Genomic DNA, 24,843 nt, shown 5'->3' on the forward strand with positions numbered 1-24,843 from the left:
ACACGAGGAATTTTCTACATTAAACAGAGAATTTCACAACTACAAAACAAGGAATAGGAATGATTTCCACAGAGAAATTCATAAAACAGCTATGTATCACAAAAGTGTACTATACCAACCCAAAATCCTCTACAGTGCTCTCCCCAAAGAACTAAAAATAATACCAAAACTGTACATATTTAAAAGAGAATTAAAAAACATGTTATTGAGCAATAGTTTTTACAGTATTGAAGAGTTTGTGAATCGTTGACAATAAAAGCGCAGTTAATATTTCCCTGACATACTAAATATGTGTAATTGCTCACATTTAAATACTTGCTGTTTCTATGAAAGTGTGAAACTGTTAATGTAAGAATGTAAATAATCTTTGATGTGAGAATCACTTTTTTTTTTTTTGTACATTGTTATCCTACTTGTGTATTTTTATGTTAATGTTCTAAAAGTTCTATTAAAATTGTAATGTCTAAGTGACATGTAAATTCAATTACAAATTTTCATGTATATGTATTTTAAATTGTAATGTTTGTTGACAAGTCCTATATCATTTCGATGATGTACTACAAGGACGCTAATAAATTGAACTGAATTGAATTAATTATAATAAATAATTAATAATAAACATCTGCATACTGTTTGATTTTTAAAATTAGACTAGAATTATGTATTGGTGATACATAATGAAGTGACAGTTGTCTATATAAATCAGGCGACAGTGTAGTTCAGCGCCCCATCCGCGACCGTGTGTCGCTAGTGTCGCCATAGGAGAGGAGAGAGAGAGAGAGAGAGAGAGAGAGAGAGAGAGAGAGAGAGAGAGAGAGACCGAGACTGAGACTGAGACCGCACAGCACTGCTCTGCGCTGGACTGTCCCATGATCAGATCTAACGTAAACAAAATATTCTATTTTAGAATTAATTTTATGTAAGGGATATAGAGTCTCATTCTTACTGTTAGTAGTTACAAGTAAGTATTTTTTGTTTTACTTCATGCTACAATTTTTTGTATCCCTTTTCAGAGTTTAGAAATCGGATCCTTAGTTTACTGTTTTTTACATAATAATTTTAACTGACAAAGTTTGAAAACTTATTAAAATAGAATTAAGGTTATAAAGTTCTTTTATTCTTTCAGTCAACATTGTTAAAGAAGACAATTAACATTTTACACATTTTTCTTTTTCAAGGAAACGATTTTGTCTAGGCTTGGTACAATATTCCGTGAGACTGCTAACTTTAGGAATTGGTCAAATTTTTATCGCCAAGGAATGAACGGTTCTTAGCTTTAGGAAGTTACACATAAGAAAGCGGCCCTTCAGGTGGATATGGCATTGTAGGTCGATCAGCTGTAGCTGAAGCATTTGTGAGACGTCCTCTGCCCAAAGGGAAAAAGGGGAAACAAGTATATCTATCGGCTGGTGTTTGGGCGGTCTGCACGGCCAGCTAAGTGGCACGGCTCGGCCACTGCAGCAACATACAAATTCGCTGGGGCACTGGCCACGGGCGCTAGCGCCCCAGGGGCACAGTTCAGATGAGCCTGATATAAATATTAAAAATATTGATTTCTTAATAAAATCATGTAAATTTAGGGAGTACAAATATAATAAGTGATTTATGTTTAATTACTGTAGTATTAAGGCTATCTCTCTCTCATTATGCAAGTTTTCTATTTTTGGAATTTAATTCATGCTAAGGAATAAATTTTCTTTTTACAGAGGCAATACACCATGCTAAACTAGCAGTGTGTGAACCTGAGCTCCAGATAGTGCAGCTCTACCAGAATAACAATCCATTTGAGGTCGTTCACACATCATGTACGCGGATTGAAAGATGTGGAGGGTGTTGCAGACACAGCTTGCTCAGCTGCCAACCAACAGACAGTGGAATAGTAAATTTTCAGGTGAAAAAAAGTTAACTGAATTATAATTGTCAATAATGAGATAGTGGTGAGTAAATAAGACCAAAATTGACACTGGTGCATCAGATATTGTTATGTACACAAAGAAGTAATACATGTGATGGAAGACATTTAACATAAACTATAAATTCCTGTTAGATGTCACAAAAATGTAGAAAAGGAAAATACGTGGCCCAGAATGTAAAATTTTGAATGCATTGTGTTTTCAAGTGACTTGACCTGCTTTTTAACTGAGACAATTAATAACACAAAAGACTTTTAATGAAAAATTCACAAATAGCTATAAGCTCCTGGAGGGTAATGAAATGGGACCTGCTTAATATTCAGCCTTTGTCAACAAGTACAAATTAAGTGACCAGAGGTTTGTGATCTCCACCCATCTCACTTAGAATAAAACTGAAAGAATTTAGTATGGGACATTGGCAGAACTTGTTCAAAATTTGCAAAAAATTAAAAAGAATGTCAAGACTTAAGATTATAACTTATCTATGCAAGTTGATATATAATAATCCACAAGTGAAATGAAAAGTACATAAAAAACAAAGGTGTGATACAACCTACAGCAAATGAAAGCTTAGACTGAATCTTACTTGCTTACAGTTTGTACCAAAAAAATCGTATCGCAACTGAAGTTGCCAAGTAATTAACAACAAATTCTGAAATGAAGTATTGCTCCACTGCAACATACAGAATACTTGTTTGATTTTTTCTGAAATTTAATCACAAACAAGTGGCAAAGAAATAAAACAATTGTTGTATTCTGAGCCTGCTGCATAGCTCTTGTCCCACAAAGAGTTTGTTTTACAGCAAATATGTAATGACTGACAAATAAAAATCTATATAAATATTCTATCATTACAGGTCTACATTACAGAATTCAGAGGTGGAAAATTTTTACAGCAGCACCGTAAAGAAGTTGTTGCTGTGGAACGGCACCTTAAATGCAAGTGCAGCTGTATAATTAAAGAGAAGGTATGAATAAAATCAAATCCAATTCATACTGTTATTTGAAATCTGTAAAATAAGTGACTTTAAGGGACTGTTATCTGTCTTGATATAAATATACACTGAAGTGCCAAAGAAACTGGTATAGGCAAGCGCATTCAAATACAGATAAACAGGCAGAATATGGTGCTGTGGTTGGCACCACCTATATCTGACAACAAGTGTCTGGTGTAGTTGTTAGACCATTTACTGTTGTTACAATGGCAGGTTATCAAGATTTAAGGGAGTTTGAACATGCTTTTATAGTCAGCATGTGAGTGATGGGACACAGTATCTCCGAGGTAGCGCTGAAGTGGGGATTTTTAAGTGTATCATGAATATCAGGAATCTGGTAAAACATCAAATCTCAAACATCGCAGCATCCAGAAAAAAAATCCTGCAAGAACAGACCAACGATGACTGAAGGGAATCATTCAGCATGACAGAAGTGCAACTCTTCTGCAAATTGCTGCACATTTCAATGCTGGGCCATCAGAAAGTGGCAGTAAGTTAACCATTCAACAATATATCATCAATATGGGCTTTCAGAGCTGAAGGCCCACTCATGTACCCTTGATGACTGCATGACACAAAGCTTTGCATCTTGCCTGGGCCTGTCAACACTGACATAGAAGTGTTGATGACTGGAAACATGTTGTCTGCTCATAGGAGCCTCACTTCAAGTTGTGTTGAGTAGCTGGACGTGTATGGGTATGGAGACAACCACATGAATGCATGTCAGCAAGGGACTGTTCAAGCTGGTGGAGGCTCTGTAACGGTGTGGGGCGTGTGCAGTTGGAGTGATATGGGACCTCTCATATGTCTAGATATGACTCTGACAGGTGACATGTATGTAAGCATATTGTCTGATCACCTGCATCCATTCATGTTCATTGTGCATTCTGATGGCCTTGAGCAATTCCAGCAGGACAATGCTCACACATCTAGAATTGCTACAGAGTGGCTCCAGGGATGCGCTTCTGAGTTTAAACATTTCCGCTGGCCTCCAAACACAGGAGACATGAACATTATTGAGCATATCTCGGATGCCTTGCAATGTGCTGTTCACAAGAGATTCCATCCCCTTGCACTCTTCTGGTTTTATGGACAGCCCTGCATGATTCATGGCATCTATTTTCTCCAGCACTACTTCAGACATTACTTGAGTCCATGCCACATTGTGTTGCAGCAGTTCTGCATGCTTACTGGGGCCTACATGATATTAGGCCCTTCAGTGTAGCTCCAGCATGGGATAAAAAGAAAAAAGGGGAGATAATTAGGTAGAGAGAGAGAAAGATAGAGAGAGAGAAAGATAGAGAGAGAGAGAGAGAGGGGGGGGGGGAGGGAGGGAAAAAAAAATATATATCTAAAAACAAAGATGATGTGACTTACCGAACGAAAGCGCTGGCAGGTCGATAGACACACAAACAAACAAACACAAACATACACACAAAATTCAAGCATTCGCAACAAACTGTTGCCTCATCAGGAAAGAGGGAAGGAGAGGGAAAGACGAAAGGATGTGGGTTTTAAGGGAGAGGGTAAGGAGTCATTCCAATCCCGGGAGCAGAAAGACTTACCTTAGGGGGGAAAAAAGGATGGGTATACACTCGCACACACACACACATATACAGACACAAGCAGACATTTGTGTCTGTATATGTGTGGATGGATATGTGTGTGTGTACGAGTGTATACCCGTCCTTTTTTCCCCCTAAGGTAAGTCTTTCCGCTCCCTGAATTGGAATGACTCCTTACCCTCTCCCTTAAAACCCACATCCTTTCATCTTTCCCTCTCCTTCCCTCTTTCCTGATGAGGCAACAGTTTGTTGCAAAAGCTTGAATTTTGTGTGTATGTTTGTGTGTCTATCGACCTGCCAGCGCTTTCGTTCGGTAAGTCACATCATCTTTGTTTTTAGATACATTTTTACCACGTGGAATGTTTCCCTCTATTTTATGCGAAAGCGCTGGCAGGTCGATAGAAACACAAACAGACACATACATACACACAAAATTCAAGCTTTCGCAACAAACTGTTGCCTCATCAGGAAAGAGGGAAGGAGAGGGAAAGACGAAAGGAAGTGGGTTTTAAGGGAGAGGGTAAGGAGTCATTCCAATCCCGGGAGCAGAAAGACTTACCTTAGGGGGAAAAAAGGACAGGTATACACTCACACACACACACACACACACACACACATATCCATCCACACATATACAGACACAAGTAGACATATTTAAAGACAAAGAGTTTGGGCAGAGATGTCAGTCGACGCGGAAGTGCAGAGGCAAAGATGATGTTGAATGACAGGTGAGGTATGAGTGGCGGCAACTTGAAATTAGCGGAGATTGAGGCCTGGTGGGTAACGGGAAGAGAGGATATATTGAAGAGCAAGTTCCCATCTCCGGAGTTCGGATAGGTTGGTGTTGGTGGCAAGTATCCAGATAACCTGGACGGTGTAACACTGTGCCAAGATGTGCTGGCCGTGCACCAAGGCATGTTTAGCCACAGGGTGATCCTCATTACCAACAAACACTGTCTGTCTGTGTCCATTCATGCGAATGGACAGTTTGTTGCTGGTCATTCCCACATAGAATGCATCACAGTGTAGGCAGGTCAGTTGGTAAATCACGTGGGTGCTTTCACACGTGGCTCTGCCTTTGATCGTGTACACCTTCCGAGTTACAGGACTGGAGTAGGTGGTGGTGGGAGGGTGCATGGGACAGGTTTTACACTGGGGGCGGTTACAGGGATAGGAGCCAGAGGGTAGGGAAGGTGGTTTGGGGATTTCATAGGGATGAACTAACATGTTACGAAGGTTAGGTGGACGGCGGAGAGACACTCTCGGTGGAGTGGGGAGGATTTCATGAAGGATGGATCTCATTTCAGGGCAGGATTTGTGGAAGTCATATCCCTGCTGGAGAGCCACATTCAGAGTCTGGTCCAGTCCCGGAAAGTATCCTGTCACAAGTGGGGCACTTTTGTGGTTCTTCTGTGAGAGGTTCTGGGTTTGAGGGGATGAGGAAGTGGCTCTGGTTATTTGCTTCTGTACCAGGTCGGGAGGGTAGTTACGGGATGCGAAAGCTGTTGTCAGGTTGTTGGTGTAATGGTTCAGGGATTCCGGACTGGAGCAGATTTGTTTGCCATGAAGACCTAGGCTGTAGGGAAGGGACCGTTTGATGTGGAATGGGTGGCAGCTGTCATAATGGAGGTACTGTTGCTTGTTGGTGGGTTTGATGTGCACGGACATGTGAAGCTGGCCATTGGACAGGTGGAGGTCAATGTCAAGGAAAGTGGCGTGGGATTTGGAGTAGGACCAGGTGAATCTGATGGAACCAAAGGAGTTGAGGTTGGAGAGGAAATTCTGGAGTTCTTCTTCACTGTGAGTCCAGATCATGAAGATGTCATCAATAAATCTGTACCAAACTTTGGGTTGGCAGGCCTGGGTAACCAAGGAGGCTTCCTCTAGGCGACCCATGAATAGGTTGGCGTACGAGGGGGCCATCCTAGTACCCATGGCTGTTCCTTTTAATTGTTGGTATGTCTGGCCTTCAAAAGTGAATAAGTTGTGGGTCAGGATTCCAGGCGTTCGAGAAAGTGGTTGGTGTCTTTGATGAAGGATGGGAGACTGCATGTAATGGGTTGAAGGTGTTGATCTACGTAGGCAGAGATACGTTCTGTGGGGGCTTGGTAACCAGCTACAATGGGGCGGCCGGGATGATTGGGTTTGTGAATTTTAGGAAGAAGGTAGAAGGTAGGGGTGCGGAGTGTCGGTGGGGTCAGGAGGTTGATGCAGTCAGGTGAAAGGTTTTGCAGGGGGCCTAAGGTTCTGAGGATTCCTTGAAGCTCCGCCTGGACATCGGGAATGGGATTACCTTGGCAAACTTTGTATGTGGTGTTGTCTGAAAGTTGACGCAGTCCCTCAGCCACATACTCCCGATGATCAAGTACCACGGTTGTAGAACCCTTGTCCGCCGGAAGAATGACGATGGATCGGTCAGCCTTCAGATCATGGATAGCCTGGGCTTCAGCAGTGGTGATGTTGGGAGTAGGATTAAGGTTTTTTAAGAAGGATTAAGATGCAAGGCTGGAAGTCAGAAATTCCTGGAAGGTTTGGAGAGGGTGATTTTGAGGAAGAGGAGGTGGGTCCCGCTGCGACGGAGGACGGAACTGTTCCAGGCAGGGTTCAATTTGGATAGTGTCCTGGGGAGTTGGATCATTAGGAGTACGATTAGGATCATTTTTCTTCATGGCAAAGTGATATTTCCAGCAGAGAGTACGAGAGTAGGACAGTAAATCTTTGACGAGGGCTGTTTGGTTGAATCTGGGAGTGGGGCTGAAGGCGAGGCCTTTGGATAGGACAGAGGTTTCCGTATGGGAGAGAGGTTTGGAGGAAAGGTTAACTACTGAATTAGGGTGTTGTGGTTCCAGATTGTGTTGATCGGAATTTTGAGGTTTTGGAGGGAGTCGAGCTGGAAGTGGGAGATTGAGTAGATGGGAGAGACTGGGTTTGTGTGCAATGAGAGGAGGTTGAGGTTTGCTGGAAAGGTTGTGAAGGGTGAGTGAGTTGCCTTTCCGGAGGTGGGAAACCAGGAGATTGGATAGTTTTTTGAGGTGGAGGGTGGCATGCTGTTCTAATTTATGGTTGGCCTGTAGGAGGATGCTCTGAACAGCCGGTGTGGATGTGGGAGAGGAAAGATTAAGGACTTTTATTAAGGATAGGAGTTGACGGGTGTGTTCATTGGCTGAGTTGATGTGTAGGTGAAGGATTAGGTGGGTGAGGGCAATGGATTGTTCAGTTTGGAACTGGTATAGGGACTGATGAAAAGAAGGGTTGCAGCCAGAGATGGGAACTTTAAGTGTGAGGCCTTTGGGGGTAATGCCAAATGTTAGACAAGCCTGAGAAAATAGAATATGGGAGCGTAATCTGGCTAGGGCGAAGGCATGTTTGCGGAGGGAATGTAAATAAAACTTAATGGGGTCGTTGTGGGGATGTTGTGAGGGTGACATGGTATCAGAAGGTGGAAAGTGTAACATGAGGCTGAAATGAAAATGAAAATAAAAATATATGGGGAGAGATAAAGGTGAACAAAACCACTACTTTCAGTACATTACACACAGTTTTTTCGAAATTTTCCCGAATTTCTCCGTCCTTTAACGTGTTTTGGCGGCAACACAACCACCTAACCTTTGTGCACATCATTGTCTACCAACCCAAGACCAACATAGCCCAGCTGTAACCAACACCTTTTCGCCTTTTTCACACCAGATCTCCAGTTACTTTCCAGTTCACCTGTTAGTTCATCCCTATGAAATCCCCAAACCACCTTCCCTACCCTCTGGCTCCTATCCTTGTAACCGCCCCCAGTGTAAAACCTGTCCCATGCACCCTCCCACCACCACCTACTCCAGTCCTGTAACCCGGAAGGTGTACACGATCAAAGGCAGAGCCACGTGTGAAAGCACCCACGTGATTTACCAACTGACCTGCCTACACTGTGATGCATTCTATGTGGGAATGACCAGCAACAAACTGTCCATTCGCATGAATGGACACAGGCATACAGTGTTTGTTGGTAATGAGGATCACCCTGTGGCTAAACATGCCTTGGTGCACGGCCAGCACATCTTGGCACAGTGTTACACCGTCCGGGTTATCTGGATACTTCCCACCAACACCAACCTATTCGAACTCCGGAGATGGGAACTTGCTCTTCAATATATCCTCTCTTCCCGTTACCCACCAGGCCTCAATCTCCGCTAATTTCAAGTTGCCGCCACTCATACCTCACCTGTCATTCAACAACATCTTTGCCTCTGCACTTCCGCATCGACTGACATCTCTGCCCAAACTCTTTGTCTTTAAATATGTCTGCTTGTGTCTGTATATGTGTGGATGGATATGTGAGTGTGTGCGCGAGTGTATACCCGTCCTTTTTTCCCCCCTAAGGTAAGTCTTTCCGCTCCCAGGATTGGAATGATTCCTTACCCTCTCCCTTAAAACCCACATCCTTTCGTCTTTCCCTCTCCTTCCCTCTTTCCTGATGAGCAACAGTTTGTTGCGAAAGCTTGAATTTCGTGTGTATGTTTGTGTTTGTCTGTGTGTCTATCAACCTGCCAGCACTTTCGTTCGGTAAGTCACATCATCTGTGTTTTTATATATATATATATATATAAAAACAAAGATGAGGTGACTTACCGAACAAAAGCGCTGGCAGGTCGATATATATATATGTTGGCAGAACAACAGTCATGAATCTGCTCAAGTTTTGCTTTAAGTTACATAAATAGAAACAAAGTTATTCAAAGGTACTCTCCTAATTTCATTATAATATTTTAACTTTTGCAGAAAGAAAATATTTGGAAACCATTTTCAACTGTAGCATTAATTGTAACAATTGTGTATAAAATAACAAATTCCACATTTAATGTTCATTATAGTTATTTTGTGAAGAGCAAGTTGTGGTCTTTCCTGGCAGAACACAACTACTGCCATACAGGAGGATTAAGAATCATTATCTGGTAGGACAGGGGTCATTTATGTGAATTCTATTCATGGGTGTTTTTTCCACTTGTTATGTCAGTTAATAATTCAGTATAGTGTTAATGTCTTTAGTGGAAAATAAAAATTACCTAGGCATGTCGGCATGTCTGCATGTGTGTTGGCATACTTTTAAACCTTGTGAAACTGTCTGTACGTGTTCCTTGTGACATGGTGTGGTTGAGAGAGTTGAGACTTAACTGCTCACTCTTCACTTTCAAACAGACTATATTACCTTGGCATGTTTGTAATGGCCTGTCTTTTGTTAACTAAAGTTGATGTAACAAATATTCATTGTATTTTCTATGCTTCTAGGACTGCAACAAATTACAGAAATATGTACCCAATGAATGTGCCTGTGTATGCCAAAATACAGATGAGGAAAACAAATGTAAGAGTCAGCAGAATATCAAAGCATGGGATTCACATGAATGCTCATGCAAATGTAGAAATACTAGAGAATGTTCCACAGGATTATTCTTTGACCCTGACTTCTGCAGGTAATGCACCACTTCTTTATACAACAATTACACTAAGGTCAGCTTTTATTGGAAGTGTGACTGCAGGGTGGACAGAGAAACTTCAGCCTCGGTGAATTTGTTTCACAGTCCCTACCTTCCTTTTCAGAAAATTTAATATGCCTTTAATTTCAGCTCTGGATTAAGATTTAAATGGAATAAAATATTCTCTTTTATTCTGATTGTCTCTGATCACATGTTCGATGTAGACAACAAATAACAAACACACAATTACAAAGAAAGGAAATAAAATGTACATGATAGAAAAGGGAAGTGCAATGTGTTCTAAGTATATACTCTGGAATTTCAACATTTTGAATCCCAAAGCTGTTAAAAAAAATTCTTCAACATCCTTGTGTGCAGTGAGACAGTTACATCTTTTGATCAAATCTACCATTCACACAAGTAATACATGCACATTACAAGTAACTCATTGTCATCTTTACCAGGGCATATAATGTCTCATTCAAGTTTGAGGATGGATAGCAGTGAAACAGATTGCTAGTCACCTCGTAGAAATTGAGTCTCATAGGTATTCTGTGGCTGACGGGAGATTTTAAAGTATTCAAAAGTAGACCAAACTATTGGATAAAGTACTTCCTCATACTTAGGAAGACACATAAACACTGTCATCTGTGGGCTTAATCGAGTTGGGCTACAGAACACAACTGCTTAGGCTACTTGGGAATGTACTTTAAATGTGTCCATCTGCCATTCAATGCCTCCTACGTGGTGAGTAATAGTCTGTTCTTTTTAATGGGATAGGACGTCAAAAATTAAAAAAAAATTGATTTTCCAAAACTATGCCTGAATAGTTTGATGTATAAAACATACATATTTGAGAGATTATAAGGCATGTTATTTGGTCTTCAGTGTACCAAGATGTAGTGCCACACCCCTTTGCACAGCATTCCTCTGTCATGTGTAAGAGTATTTCACTCTGTAGAATTTGAATGTTTATGTGTGTGCCAGAGATTGTAATGTGTGAAACAAAGGACTGTTGATATTGATACTTTCCCTGCTGCTATTAATTTGCATTGTTTTGATCACTGTTTTTGTTTCTTCTCTGTTTTGAAAGGCCTGCAGTGTGGTGTTGTGAATTTCGAAATGATTTTCATTTGTCTGTATTGTTTTGTGTTCTTTTGTGGCATATTATTACACAAGATGCCTAGAATTTGTTGCTTCAACCATAAACAATGTCACCAGGGCATCAGATACACAGTAAAGGGTGCTACAACAAATGTTACACCAGTGGCTCAAGACTGCAACCTCTTAGAGCCAGTAAACAAACCACCGCTGAGTGCTTCAAGAAGGAAATGTCTTTTTTGGTGGTAATGAAAATGGAGACTGTGAATCTGAAGGTTCATGTAATATTATTGCTGATGTCAACACACTGTCACAATTAATATTGGACAAAGTTTTTTGCAAGCATTGCTTTGGTGTGCAGTGTGTTTCTGTGGTGGAAGATGAGAGTGCTAGGAAAGGCTATGAACTTATATGTGATATGCAGCAAATGCAATGTTGGTGTGTCTTGCATGACGTCTAAAAACAAAGGTTATGATGTGAATTTGAGGGTGGCATATAGCATGCGCTGTATTGGTAGGGGACAGGAGGCAGTAAAAATGCTTTGTCCAATGAAGAATCTTCCACCGCCTCCAGCAAAATTTGAGAGATGTTATGGCTTACTGAGTGTAACTATAGCTGTTAACTTCACCATTTAAACAAATAATTCAGCCTAACTGTTGCAGTAGAAGAAAATGATAAAAAGAACCAATTTTTTGATGTATTTAGTTAATTTAATGAGTTAAGTTTTAATTGTAATTTCTGTAAATTAAACTTCAAACATTGTGTACTTTCAGTGCCTATCATTGTGAGGACATGTAGGCCTGATTTTTGGTCCCGTGACAGTCAGTCCATGGCTGAGATTCAGACTAGAACCTGTGTTGGTTAGAACAACAACAATGCATCAAATTAACTGTGAAATAAGTGTAACACAGTTAGGTCGTGTGCTAAAACAATGACGGTGTCTGTTCAATTCATACCGCAATATTCTGCAAGACTTGTGAACTGTGTTGTTAGGTTTTTACTGCTCGTAGATGTACAACAGTAAACTATTGAAGCAGTTTGTGGATGTTCGCTTGCAACCTATTTATGAGACTTAACAAAAGTTAAACAGTAGTGCACTGGCCATGTAACTGTATTATTAGGGGTTGTGAACAATGAAAGTAAACATCTGTGAAACACAAATGTGCACCTGTCAGGTACATCATTTAAAGTAGTCTGTGTTTGACTTCCACCCCCCAATTTTTCAGCCAGTATAGCAACACAGTACATTGACACTGAGGACAACAAACAAAGAAATAAAGTGGGTGGACTGTCACAAAATGATGAGCAAATTTTGTCATAGTTGTGTGAAAGGGGTTCCAGATCATGAATGTAACATGAACTACAAAGCCTCAATTGGTGGTATGGAAGAGCAGGGAGTTTTCAGCAAAACAACAAACATACAAAAAGATACAAAACAGAATTCATTAAATATATAAAAAATTTCTACATAACTGCATATAGTTAATACAAAGTTTAGAGGGAAAACAGATATTGTACATATAACAGCAGATTTCTTTGAGTGTTAATACAAAATTTCATGTTTTAATTTGGAGAAAAATTGCAAGCACATTTCTTTGTTAACAAGATGGATAATTCTATCTAAATGCTATTTCCCTTTTTGCATCATAAAACTCTTCTAATGTATAAACAGACATATTTAACAAATATTCCTTTAGTTTTGCTTTAAAAAGAGATTCATTTTCTCTTAAACATTTCATCTGGTCAGGGAGATGGTTAAAAATTTTTGTTCCTGACCATTTGACACCACTTCATAGTGGTTAAATCTCCAATGGAAGACATCATTCTGATAGCATACATAGCCGAGTTCAATTTTTTTAGGGTCTGTTGTATATGGAAGGACCAGTTCATTTTGCTATCAATATGTACTCCAAGAAATTTAGACACTTCCATTCTTTCTATTGGTTGTAGCAACAAGCAGCCAAGGTAACATGTAGTTGCTTGTTGCTACTGCTGATACAGCTAACAGCCAGGAGGAGGAGAAGGTGCCACTCATACACGACTCAACTGTGCATGCACATGAGCCCACTGGCAGGAGCTCAAACGAATGTAATGTAACGAGTTATAATGTCACACTCATCGGATTCAGTTTGTTACTATGAAGTATTGCAGTTGTCGTCCGAAAGTCTTTGACATATTTTGCTGTTGGCTGACACTTGTTATACACTGTGTTTTGTTGCTGTAAATGGTGCATTTCCTTTGCAACTTAAGTTTTCTTTTCTTTTTTCTCTCATTTATGTTTTATTGCTGCAGTATTACTCCACAGTAGTGGGATACAGTATAATTGTTTGTTATAGTACCAGTTCTTACCAGTCAAAAGTGCAAAAATTTAACTGAAAACTAAAACACTGAAAAATTCATATAATTCTACAAAATTAATGTGTTTTTCCCAGTTTTCTTCCAAATGAAAAGATTCCTGGGTTTTTCCCAGATTTCCCAGGGCATATGCACTCTGAATTGAGTATCAAAAGAGAGGATTGCCACATTCACATGATTTAATTTGGCTTAAAGAGAAAATCCATCCAAATCAAATTCATAATGCTATCAGAATTGAATTCCCAAATTCATCTGAGGATCCTGTACTGTATGAAATCAATCAGTATCAACTACTGACAGAAAACTAAAACCCGAGTGAGGCAAGTTATTATTAGCTAGTGTAAAATTATTGTAAGTAATATATAAAAGCAAACAGAATCAGTACTAAGCGTGACAATAATGATAGCAAAGTAAGACAGTTCTTTCATTGAAAAAAAGATATTTTCATACGTAATAAAAACAAAAAATCAGTTTATTAGTAGAAGTGATAGTTCTGATCATTTATGTACATTGCCTCTTTGTTAGTCAAAGTAAATTCATTAATTCTGTTCCATATTTGAGTAAAACTTTTATGGATATATTAATTTTTTTGGGTTATATGTAATGAAACTTGCCTCCACTGATGAGGTATTTAAATAGTAAATAGGCATAATGATAATTATAGTAATTTTTGTGAACTAGCCTCTGCCATGGAGGACTTTGAAAATACTATGAAATATTCAAAAATTAACAAAATACACTATGAATGTGGCCATGAACCTGCCTCTTTTGATAAGGACTTTAAGCAATGTTGATATATATACTGTCATGAGTGAAACATAATTTATGATCTTGCCTCTGTTGTAGAGGACTTTAAAGCGATCATGACACACTGAAAAAGATAAAATATAGTACAAACATGACATACAAAATTAGCCTCTTTTGATGAAGACTTTAAGTAATGCTAATATATATTGAACTGAATGGAATATAATTTAAACATGACATATGAAATCAGCCCCTTTTGAAGAGGACTTTAAATGATAAAGCTGTAAGTGAAAAATATAAGTGGTACTAATGGTTTTCAAAGATAAAGCTGACACCAAAGGAACTGCAAAAGGATGTCTGAAGAGAGTGTAGGATTAGAACTAGGGTATCAAGGCACGAATGTCACTCAGTCAAGAGGGAGTAGAGTCAGTGTATGTGAAACATATTGTAACAGAGCTATTAAAGATTACTGATTGATCTGTAATTGTAATACTTTTATCAAGAACAAAGGAATGACATAAAAAATTAATTAGATTCCTATTACTAACTTTGCAAATGTTCTTTTTGGTTGGATGCGGTGCCCCAAATCTGGAGGATATAATCCTTGCCAGATATCACAAGGGACCAAGTCAGAATGTGTGTGTGTGAAGAAATCTGTAACTATAAATAGTTTTAAAGGGTAGATATAGATGAGTGGATCAGAAAAGGATAAATGATATCACTCAGGTAAGGAGGCACTTATTGCCAGTTGGTGTATTCACTAAAGAGTACTGATTCTTCTACCTTTTTTATTTATTTATTTATTTACATTTTCTTCGCGTAGAGCCATCGTAATGATGGCTTTTGCAAACATCAGACTTAATACTATGGTTATATTTATACTTATAAAATACACTATATTCTGTAGATGTTGCTTCTTATGTCTATTTTTTACATTTATCACATTACAACTGGTATGCTAATGCGTCGTGTTACAATCACTATCTTAAAATTCATTGAAAGAATATAAACATTTTTCTATTAGAAAAGATTTTAATTTTGGTTGAAAAACATTTCCCGTGTACATTCTTAGAGAGTTTGGTAGCTTGTTATACCAAATAAAACCACTGATATATGGACTTCTATCAGTTATTTTTAACATTGCTCTGTTACGGAAATAGTTACACTTTGTTCTAGTGTTGTGATCGTGTACATCACTACCCTTGATAGCTTCTGTTCGTTGACTTATAAAAATACAACTATTTTGAAGATGTACAGAGAATATATTGTCAGATATTCATGCTGCACAAACACTTCACAACATGAATCTCTATGTCACATCCCATGTATAAGTCTTATTGCTCTTTTCTGTAGTAGTAGTATTCTTTTTAAATGTACATCAGCTGCACAGCCCCATAGTTCAGTTCTGTAATTGAGAAAGGGATAAAGTGCTCCATAATATACTAATTTCAGTGCTTGACTAGGAACTATCTTTGTGAGCTGGCTGAGGAGATATATGGCACTACTGACTTTTCCGCATACGAAATTAATGTGGTACGTCCACCGCAAATTTTCATCAACATATACACCCAGGAATTTACAGTTACCATTTTCTGTTGCAGAGGTATTACACACACTATTCATATTGTTGTGATGAAAACTGCCTGTTTTAAATGTCAGTAGTTGAGATTTGGTGACATTCACCTTGAGTCCCTGATCATTGAAGTATTTTGTTACTTCTGTTACACCACTAGTAGCAAGAGATTCTAGCTCTTTAGATTCACTCCCATAGAATAAGATTGACATGTCATCTGCATAGCTTACAATATGGGAGTTAATGGGTTGTACGATGTCGTTAATATATATAAGGAAGAGAAAGGGTCCAAGGATTGAGCCCTGTGGTACACCTTGTAATACAGGTTCACTGGTGGACTGGGAGTTCATGACTTTATTATCTAGTTTGTATGACAATTTAGTGCTTTGCTTACGATTCAACAGGTACATGGTTAGAAGATTCATGGCTTGATCCCCAATACAATAAGATTTTAGCTTTTTAAGAAGTACTACCCTATGGTTTACCGTATCAAATGCTCTTGTCAGGTCCAAAAATATACCTTCAGTCTGCGTCTTCTGGTCCAACAGACAGTAAACTTCATGGATGAACTGTGTAACTGCTGTGGTTGTACTTAGCTCTTTTCTGAAGCCATGCTGCGAATCTACAAGCAGTTTATGTTTTGTGAAAAAGGCACTTAGCTGAGAAAGGATAATGCTTTCGAATATCTTACTAAAAGTGTGAATTAATGATATTGGTCTATAGTTGGAGACTTCTTCCTTACTTCCCTTTTTATACACTGGTTTCAGTACACTCATTTTTAGAACCGTTGGATACTTGTTTTCTCTAATGCTGCAATTAATCAGGTGAGTAAGAGGTTTAGAAATTTATTTTAAGCATGCTTTAGTAATAGCACTGGATACACCATCCCATCCAGATGAAAATTTTTTCTTTAGCATGTATATTGCCCTGCAAACCTCCTGCTCATTCACTTCCACAAATTCAGATTCGGTACACTGGGTGAGATGGCACCGGATCTCTATCAGTGAATCTGTAATATGCAGTGATTGTTCACCAGAAATATAGTAGTTATTAAAAATATTACATGTAGTATCTGGGTTTTTTATAATGTTACCATCATGTCTTATACTGAGTGGTTCCATGTTCATCTTGTTGGGACCTTTTCGGTATTTGTCAATCAGCTTCCAAGATGCTTTGCTTATGTTGTCAGACTGTTCTATTGTTTTGCCGTTAATCTACTTCCTTAGATTGACAATTTCAGTTTTAAAAGTTTGCTTGGCCCTATTGTATGTTTCCTTGAAAACCTGCACAGTAGTAGCTTTATGAAGCTGCTTTAGATCATGTAGTTGCTGCCTGAGCCTAATCAGATTTGTTGGGAGTTTTAGTCTAGGATTACTTCCATTTTGACAGTGTATAACTGCCTTCTGGATTTCTCTGACTGGACAACTATATTCATAGTGATGCAATAGGGTTGAGTAGAATTCATTCCATTTCTTATCCGACCCTTTTACCTGGTACACAGAATCCCATTTCTCATTCACTAGTTTGTCTTTAAGAGCATTAATATTTAAGGTATTCAGCATTCGTTTCTGTAGCACAATTTTTATTATTTTAGGCACAACAGAATTTTTGTATTCTATCAACTGACAGAAGTGGTCAGAATAAAGAAAATCTAAGTTACTGTAATTTACGTTATCTATAACATCTTTGTTGATTATAGCATAATCTATACTTGTGGAACATGTGTCCATCACAGTGGTATCAGAGTTCACTATATTTACAAGGTTGTATGAAGTCAGTACATCACTGAGTTTCAAGTTTACTATACTATTTGAGTTTGCATCTATATTAAAGTCACCTAACATAGAAAGGTCATTAGAACCAGCCTGACCAGCAACACTACTAAGTTTATCCATAAACAGCATTACATCAGCCTTTGGTGGCCTATAGACTCCAATCACTTTATGCTTTGGTAACTTAAGATCATTACTATGGAGTACAATACCTGTCATTTCAATCTATCCTTCTTTGGTGTGGTGTTCAAGAAAGGAAATTTTTTTTAGCTTCTACATCCTTATTAACATAAATTGCCACACCACCACCTTTATGGTTTTGCCTACAATAATTACTTGCTAGTAAGTAACCTTCTAATCTATAGTATATTATTTCACTGCATTTTAGCCCATGTTCCATTGTTACTAGTACATGTGGCAAGTGTTCCTCTATGAATATTTGTAGAATGTCTAGTTTGTTTCTGAGATATTGCACATTTAAGTGCATTAATTTTAAGGGTGTTATCCCTTCTTGTTTATTTACCATTTTGCACAAATCAAAATTGTTTGAGTTACACTTTTTATGACGTTTTACAAACACTGGTTTTTTGGAACTGACCTGCAATGACTGAGCCCTTACTTCACAGACTGGCTTGCCTGGCTTTTCTTTGCACGCACGGGACTCAGTCATATCCAAAATACATCCCTGAAAACTATTATTATGGTCCATTATTCTAAAAAAGTCTCACTGTTGTAGCCCAGAGCAATTGGAGCTTTCTCCACACCGTCTTTCTCACACAGTTTGCTTATGTGGGAAACTAGCTTGGCCTTCCCTTTCCTGTTTAAGTGGAATCCGTGTTTTGTATGTTCATCATGACTCATCTTACTTAAATCTATCAAATGTACATGGCTAAATTTATCACACAGTTTCTTTAGCTTGGATGACATTATGACTCTTTAGTAATTCTTCTATTCTATGAGTAAAATTAATGTCTCGAATCTTATTGAGTTCAATTTTGGTTAATTCTTTTAGTATTATATGTCCTACAGGAATCACATAAGGTTTTAAATCAATTTAATTTTCAGTCCAAACAACTTACCTGATTTCACATCATTTTTAATCATTATTATGAGACACTCTGATGACTTTAAAGGGACTATGTACACATGTAAGAACTTTGTAATTTTATCATTCACTTTGCTTAATTTTTCTTTTGTTTTTACCATTACTCAATCATGAGATTTGTAACTAACAGGTTTTACAGTATTGTAAAGTCTCATTTTTCTTTCTGCTGCTTTCTTTTTCATCATTTATTTATCTGTCTTTGTTGTTTCATCTTGTGATATTTACTTAACAGCAGAGAATCAGTTTCTTCCTAAATTATATTAGAAGGTTTTTTCCCCAAACATTAATTTGCATGGTGCAAAACCACAAATTATTAATGATGTCCCAAACTGACAGCCCAAGCAGAGTATTTCTTACTACGATAGGTGTGACACAGTTTGTTGATTTCCTTCATTACTCTTGCTCATATTGCCTTGAGTGAGGCATGTAGGTATTTTTATATGTTTAGTTTTGTATTGGACTGTGAATTGCAAAAATCTTTCTGAAGTAAAGTGAGGTCTGTTATTTCAAAGCAACACAGTTGGAATACCTACTTTTGAAAAATAATCAGTTTCAAATTTTTCAGTAATACTGATGGTGTTGGCACTTTTGATAGGATAAAATTTCACATTTGGCAAAAATATCCAAAACTACAAATATATATTTGCACTCCCCTGTAGAAGTAGGTAAAGGTCCTAGAAAATTGACTGCTATTAATTCTGTTGGTTCATAAGGTAACACTGAATGCCTTAAACCTTTTAATGGAATATTACTATTTTTTACCTTTTGACATGTATCACATATGGCTAATCTTCTTTTTACTCACCTCCATGTATCACCAAAAGCTTTGTTTCTTGTATTTTAGTAATCAGTTTTCTTGTTCCATAATGACTATAAATTTTATGGAAGCAATCAATCAAAATATCCACATGCTACTCTGGGAAACATATTTTACATTCCTGATTATCTACAGACTTCTAAAATGGAACCCTTGGTGAATCAGATAATATTGTATTATTTTTGGAAAATTATCATAATTGTAATATTTTTAATGAGTTTTATCTAGGGGTCTTCATTTTGGTCATTTGCAAATTTTTCTAATAGATGTTACTTCCCTTAACCCTTGCTTATAGAATATTTTGATGATTCTGAATGTTACCCATTCTTCTTTCTGATAAATGGGACAATGCTTCAGCAATAATATTATCCTTTCCTTTTATTTATATCACCTCTATGTCAAATTGTTGCAAATACATGGCCCACAAAGTCAACCTGTTCTGGTTCAGCCTACTCTCTTGCAATTAACTCAAAGCAATGTTATCAATATAAACAGTTGTTTTCTATCCCCAAAATTTCTGAAAACCAAATATAATAGATAATGCTTCTAGTTGTGAAACCCCTTAATTTTTCCCATGAGAATGCAATGTTCACCTGGCAAAGGCTATGGTTCTATGTTCAATTCCATTTTCTCTTTCGATGATTTGAAAATTTCTACCCCCAGCCTACAATAATTACCATCAGTACTCACACAGAATGGCAAAGAAAAGTCTGAATGATACAATATTTTACTGTTAACCAATTCATCTCTTAATTTTTGAAAAGCTTCTACACATTCATCCATCTAGTTCCAAACTACATTTTCTTTAATAAATTTAGACTGATCACTTGCAAACTTCTGGCAGAAACTGAACAAGCCCAACATGGCTTTCAATTCCTTTTCATTCCCAGGAGCTGGAAAATCTTCTATAGTCTTTAATTTCTTGGGGTCTGGATAGATTTCCTTTTCATTTACTATATGTCCCAAAAATGCAATTTCCTCTTTACCCAACTCTGATTTGGTGACATTTGATTTCGTGCCCCCTTTGTAAATAGCCTGTAAAATTTCATTCATTAAGCTACAACACTCAAACCAGCTTGAAATTGCAACAAGTTAAATTAATATTGTAATACCCACATGTGACATCAGAAGGAGTTAAAAGTTTAACACTATGGAATCTTTGTAGAATTTCATCTACATAAGCAGGCCTGTCATTTTGCTCTTAACACTATTTCATTTAGTCTTCTGGCATCCAATAGTAATCTGACATGCCCATTCTTTTTGCCAACTACTGCTACCGCTACTCTACTGGTTCATTTTCATACTGAATTAGCACTTACTTTGGTTCTTCCACTTTCCTTTCTGATATACAAGGTACTTTCTTTTGATATCTATATTTTTGAGGGTATATATTGTGTTTATCTTTATAAAAATGTACAATTCCACTACCTTTTGGTAAATAACCAGTATTGCATTTGGAATTGTACGGCTCTTTGCAACCTTGTGTTCAAGTTCAAGCCTCAACTGGTCCAAATCTTAGTTTGTCTGATCCTGATTTGTATAACCATTTCTCCTTTCATTCCAGTTTCCTGAGCTTCTATCTTCATCCCTACCTCTTCTGTTACTATTACTTCTCCAACTATCCCTGTGATTATTTCAGTTATCTGATCTGCCAATCCTATTCATTTAGTAATTATTCCTACTCCCATTTTGCAATGGTGAAGTGGGTTCCTGTTCCCCAAAATTAGGTTTAAGTCTTTCTACTCTTCCCAAATACATTAAAAATCATTTAAATTTCCTCTGGGGACAGTAAACAGTAATTCTTTCAGATTAAAACTGTGTGCTGGGACAAGACTTGAACTTGGGACCTTTGCCTTTCACGGGCAAGTGCTCTACCAACTGAGCAGAGGAGCAGAAGAGCTTCTGTTAAGTTTGGATTGTAGGAGACGAGGCACTGGCAGAAGTAAGGCTGTGAGGACATGGCAGGAGTCATGCTTGGGTAGCTCAGTTGGTAGAGCACTTGCCCGTGAAAGGCAAAGGTCCCGAGTTCGAGTCTTGGCCCGGCACACAGTTTTAATCTGCCAGGAAGTTTCATATCAGCGCACACTCCGCTGCAGAGTGAAAATCTCATTCTAGTAATTCTTTCACTCTTTGAGACAGTTTGTTTTCTGACCACAAGATAATTGTTTCACTACCCAAATCCTGAGCAGGATATTTGAGTTTGTTTATCCAATAATGACAAAATTGTTTTTTTGTGCCTCTCTTATGGTCATATATTTCTCCCCTCAAAAACTCACTCAAGATGTTCTGTTATTCTACTTTGGACCATGTAATCTAACCCTCCCACACATCACCAGTAGTTTTTCAGTCTCTTCAAAAAGATTAACTGCTTTGTTTCAAATGCTTCAAGAGGAGTAAGATGTACAAATAATTTTTTTGCTTATCTTCATTTTCTCATTGTTGGGTGCTGTTCATAGTGTATAGGGGTACATTCTTGAGGCTGAGATTGTTTAACTTTGTGGGTTCCAGTTGACATCATAACTGATTAAGAAATTTCTGTTTCTATGACTTTTTCATTTTATCCCATTCTTTTGTGTCACACTGTCTTTACAATCTCCACTTTAAAACACAAATTCACATTGTTATTGCCAAACATAAAAACATGTCCAATTCCATCACAGCCATGCCCACTACTCTAACTCATTCTGCGGTACTAACAATATTCTGAAGAGTTTACATAACAAAGAGTTTATGAACTTTCTTGACAAAATAAGAATCTTCACCAGGTTACATTATTATTTTGTAAATGAATCCAGAAATAAATTTAATAATTATTCTCAGATTGCCTAATTAATAATAGGAAATGTAAGTATGCCAAATATTTTGTAATTTCAATTATTACTAAAAGGAGAGTAATTTTAACTGTACATACAGAGTTATTACATATCGATTGTAATGAATTAATTTCTTTTTATACGTTTTAGCCTGAAATATAATACATTGTATACAAAATCTAATGAATGCTTTTAGAGAAACAGCTGAGATAATTTTAACCTGTACAAGATTCAAAAATATTTCTGATGTTCACTATTTCTATAAAGAAAGATAATGTTAGAGACAGGAGTCCCATTACAATATACCACTCACAAAATTTGGAAACAATGTGTTTACAATATTTTGTGATAGACTATAAGATTTGCCAATCGGTATAGAAAATGATGCCGAAAGATAGTTTATAGATGTATAGAAGTATCTGATACATAACATATTACAGGAAACTTAAAAAAATATCTACTATACAAGTGATAATCTATACTTACATCAGAACATTCTGATTTTCTGATCTATGGAGCATACTGTCATAAGACAAATAATACAAAGTCTACAACACTGCAACACGAAACTATAGAAATAATTACAGAGACAATGTATGTTACTAGAATTACAAATTGTGAGCTTACATCCATAAAATCACTCATTCAAAATCTTCAAAAGAGAAGAGAAAAATTTCCAAGCCTAAGTGTACGATGAGTGAATCAACTCGAAAAACTCACAAGGAAGGGCACAAACCAGAAGAATATACTCAGTCATGAGTAGGAATCAATCAGCCACGTAGACCATATTATTTAAGGATATGTCTAAAAACAAAGATGATGTAACTTACCAAACAAAAGCGATGGCATGTTGATAGAGACACTAACAAACACAAACACACACACAAAATTCAAGCTTTCGCAACCCACGGTTGCTTCATCAGGAAAGAGGGAAGGAGAGGGAAAGATGAAAGGAGTTAAATGCAATGAAAAAAAAAAATCAATTAAAAAGGTGATACACACAGATATACTAAGACACTATTCCTAATTTTTACAGTACAAATTATGAACATTGTCCCATTTCAAACTTATAAAAAGATCTACTAATTTAGTCTCATGGCATATATGTATCTAATTCTAAAGCACAAATCTATTACAGAACATAATTATATAGTGTATCATAGATTTTAACTCAGTCAATAGATAAGACAAAACTCTAGAAATCACATCGTCTTACATACTACATTCCTGACCAACGAAACAGAATTGTATAGTCTTATGAGTCTGTAAATAGATTTAATCTCAGTCAATGGATAAGATAGAACTTGAAAAATTACATGATCTTACATACTACATTCATGACACGCAAAACATAATTATATAATCTTATAAATCTACAGATATAGTGAATATTTTCTTTTAGACTAGGCGTCATTGAGCATGCATGTTCATAGGTCTTGTCCTCTATACTAAATGTTAACAGTACTTGACATTTTACATACTTATTTTGCATACCAGTAGCTCCTCTTATCTTTAGAAGTGCAATGGACATTTCCAAAAAATTGTTACCATACTTAATCCTGTCTGTGAATTGTTCATATATACCGCAAACTGGGCTAACTGTATCAATCAAACAATTCTCTTCCCACTGAACAATCTTAATCTTAATGTAAGGACATCCGAAATCCAAATCATCATCACTTCATGTAAAAGATCACATTTGATTACGTAAAATGCTACATCCACACTCCACACTGTCTTCACAGGGTTTTACCAACTTTACTGGTATCATAGCATTACTTTAGTTTCTCATGTTGTCAAGTAAAGATTGAACAAACTGAATGGGTTCCATAGCACAACTAACATAACTTATTACAAAATAAACACATCAAAACAAGTTTTGCATCACCTCGGTTAGAAGAGTTCTGGAACTTGTACAGAAAATTGGAATAGAGATCAACATAAACATCATTTCCATCCTTTTTATTGCTCATGAAAAACACACATTGCATGTTGTACCACCATACAGTGAGACCCTCAGAGGTGGTGGTCCAGATTGCTGTACACACTGGTACCTCTAATGCCCAGTAGCATGTCCTCTTGCATTGTAAATGTAAATGTCTCGTGACTAGGGCCTCCTGTCGGGTAGACAGTTCGCCAGGTGCAAGTCTTTCGATTTGACACCACTTTGGCCACTTGTGCATCAATGGGGATGAAATGATGATGATTAGGACAACAAAACACCCAGTCCCTGAGTGCAGAAAATCTCTGACCCAGCCGGGTATTGAACCCGGGCCCTTAGGATTGACATTCTGTTCTGCTGACAACTCAGCTATGGCAGGCAGACATCTTGCATTGATGCAAGGCTGTATTTGCTGTGGCATACTATCCATAAGTTCATCAAGGCACTGCTGGTACAGATTGTGCCACTCCTCAATGGCGATTCAGTGTAGATCCCTCAGATTGGCTGGTGGGTCAAGTCGTCCATAAACAGCCTGTTTCAATCTATCACAGGCATGTTTGATAGGGCTCATGTCTGGAGAATATGCTGGCCACTCTAGTCAAGTGATGTCGTTATCCTGAAGGAAGTCACTCACAAGATGCGCATGATGGGGGCATCAAATGTCGTCAATAAAGACGCATACC

The 24,843-nt window shown here is 37.6% G+C and overlaps 1 protein-coding gene across 1 annotated transcript in view; it reads left to right on the forward strand.

Moving 5' to 3' along the window:
• The window catches only part of LOC126412514 (uncharacterized), a 98,329-nt gene that overhangs the window by 66,189 nt on the left and 7,297 nt on the right, over positions 1-24,843 (forward strand). Inside the window, exons 3-5 of the mRNA XM_050082143.1 lie at positions 1,707-1,891; positions 2,771-2,881; positions 9,748-9,932. Coding sequence (XP_049938100.1) covers positions 1,707-1,891; positions 2,771-2,881; positions 9,748-9,932 — 481 coding nt within the window. The remainder of the gene's footprint in view (positions 1-1,706; positions 1,892-2,770; positions 2,882-9,747; positions 9,933-24,843) is intronic.

This window comes from Schistocerca serialis, chromosome 7, assembly GCF_023864345.2.
Source record: "Schistocerca serialis cubense isolate TAMUIC-IGC-003099 chromosome 7, iqSchSeri2.2, whole genome shotgun sequence".
Classification (NCBI taxonomy): Eukaryota; Metazoa; Arthropoda; class Insecta; order Orthoptera; family Acrididae; genus Schistocerca; species Schistocerca serialis.